We start from the raw sequence: 2,293 nt of genomic DNA, 5'->3' as shown, positions 1-2,293 counted from the left end.
TGAATTCATTCATCTTCTGGCATCTACAGTTCGAAATCAACTAATAAACGATATCAAAAGAAATAAATATGTATTATGGACTTTTGTTTGATTCAATTCCTGATATCTCTCATCGAGAACAAATGTCCCAAGTCGCTAGGTATGTAGATGCTGATTTTATCAATAAAAAAGTTTCCATCAAAGAATCTTTTTTGAGTTTTATTGAAATACATGCTAAAGATGCAGCCTGGATCGAAATTACAATTTTAGAGAAATTAAATTACGATGAAATTTCATTAACTAACTGCAGATCACAATGTTACGATAATGCTGACGTGATGGCAGGTCACACATCTGAAACGCGATGGAGCGCCAGAATACAAGCGGTTATCGTTATCATCTATGGGCTAGAGAATATAAAAGAACTAATAGAAAAATTAGCAGCGAACACTACCACTACAAGTGACAACAGAAGTGAAGCTACAATTCTGTTGCAAAATATACTAACCTTTAGTTTTATAACTTTAGTTCATTTCTGGTATGATATCTTAAGAAGTTTTGATCGTGTGCAGCTCAGATTACAAGATCCTAGAATGAATTTTAGAGAAGTGTTCCATGATCTTGAATCATTAGCGACTGAACTAGCCGAAATTTGAGACAAGCTCTGTAAAGAGGCAATAGAAAAAGCAGAGTCTCTTTGTGAAAAATGGGATATGGATACAACAATACGTGCCTGGAGAATTGGCTATGGTGGGCTTTCCGCAGAAAGTGAAATTTCTCGCATTATGAAAAGCACTCTTGATGGTCTCCAACAAGAAATGTGTACACGATTAAGTGACCTTAATTTCAAATTTGGATTTCTACTAGACGTTGAAAATTTATTAAACAAGGATAATGTTGATAACGACCTTGAAAAAAAATTTTAAAAATCTGGGTGAATTTTACAATACAGATTTCAATGTAATAGAACTTTTTATCAAAATATGTGACAGCAAAATGCTACTCCGCAGTAGAAAAGAAATTAAACCTAAAACTCCATTAGAATTTCTTACTTTTATAATCAATCTCGAATGGAGAAGATGTTTTTCCAAATCTGAGAGCGGCATTTCAAATACTCCTGACTATCTCAGTATCAATTGCTAGCTGCGAACGTTCATTCAGCAAATCAAAATTAATTTTGACAGATCGCCTAAGTGACCTAGCATTTTTAAGTGTGGAAAAAGAAAAATTTTAAATGAACAATTTTGATGATATTATTGATACATTTGCTTCATCAAAAGCACGGAAAATGTAGAGATAGTAATTAGTTTTATTAATGTATTATAATCATATGATTATTAAACATATGCATCCCCTTAGACATAGTAAATATTTACTTTCTTATTGTTTTAAAACTGCGTGTTTTTAAAATATTTCTTTATAAATATGTAAAATAAGTAATAGGTATCTTTTGAACTAATTCTAGATGATCATATACATTTCAAAATCTAGTCTTGTTCTCTCAACTACATTTTGTGTCTCAAATTTAAAGCCTAGCTTGAGTCTATGATTTTATTTATTTTACTTTATTTATTTATTAATTTGCGAGTATATTTTGCATATAATATTATATGGTTTTTGAATGGGGGGCGCTAAAAGGGTATTGTGCCCCGGGCGCGAGTTAAGCTCGCTACGCCACTGCGTTTACCAAATAAGAATATGGAAAAAATGAGATAAAAGTTCGAAATAATTTAAAAAAAATAAAATAAAAGGTGTCATAAGTGTTGAAGCATATTTAATCGGATTTGTAAATCGCCCTCCGGAAACCAAATTTTATATAGTTCGTTCACCAGAAGTTGGCACTTGGCTCCGCCTTCGTTACGTGGTATCGGGCGATATTATTTCGTTATTTTTGGGAGAAGGATGCGAACAATCCTGAACAAGGTAGTTGACAAAAATATTTATCCTTACGTGCATTTTTTCACATTGAATATTTCATAAATTTTATGGTATTTCTCTCTTTTGTTTGAATAGTTTGTCCTTTTTCAAAAAAGTTTTGCTGAGAAAACAGCATTTTTAAATTTAAAATATCTATAATTATCTTGAGTAACGAAAGGTATAATAGCAGATGATAGAGCGAAGTAAGTGACTGATAAAGAATTCACTGTTTGCGGTTGGTGTGCATTAAGGGTTGTCTCAATTTCAAGGGCGGTGATGTTTTTCCGCTGAAATAAACTTTTCGTCCGAGGAGGTAGAGCCAAGTGTCAACTCCTGTTGAGCGTACTATACATAATTTCCATGGAATAATGCTTGGCAATTTTTGTATTTAGTCTTT

General features: G+C 32.3%; 1 protein-coding gene across 1 annotated transcript; it reads left to right on the top strand.

The window, feature by feature from the left end:
* Positions 1–68: 68 nt before the first annotated feature.
* Positions 69–635, top strand: LOC139426289 (uncharacterized). Its single transcript, XM_071184491.1, has one exon. It carries the CDS (start codon positions 69–71, stop codon positions 633–635), a length of 567 nt encoding a protein of 188 aa, XP_071040592.1.
* The last annotated feature ends 1,658 nt before the right edge of the window (positions 636–2,293 follow it).

Source organism: Parasteatoda tepidariorum, chromosome 8 (assembly GCF_043381705.1).
Source record: "Parasteatoda tepidariorum isolate YZ-2023 chromosome 8, CAS_Ptep_4.0, whole genome shotgun sequence".
NCBI lineage: Eukaryota > Metazoa > Arthropoda > Arachnida > Araneae > Theridiidae > Parasteatoda > Parasteatoda tepidariorum.
Note: the sequence above shows the minus strand (reverse complement) of the source record. Positions and strands in the feature narration are given on the sequence as shown.

Excerpts from the sequence above, each read along its gene's own strand:
- LOC139426289 (XM_071184491.1), top strand. The coding sequence starts at position 69 with ATGTATTATGGACTTTTGTTTGATTCAATTCCTGATATCTCTCATCGA.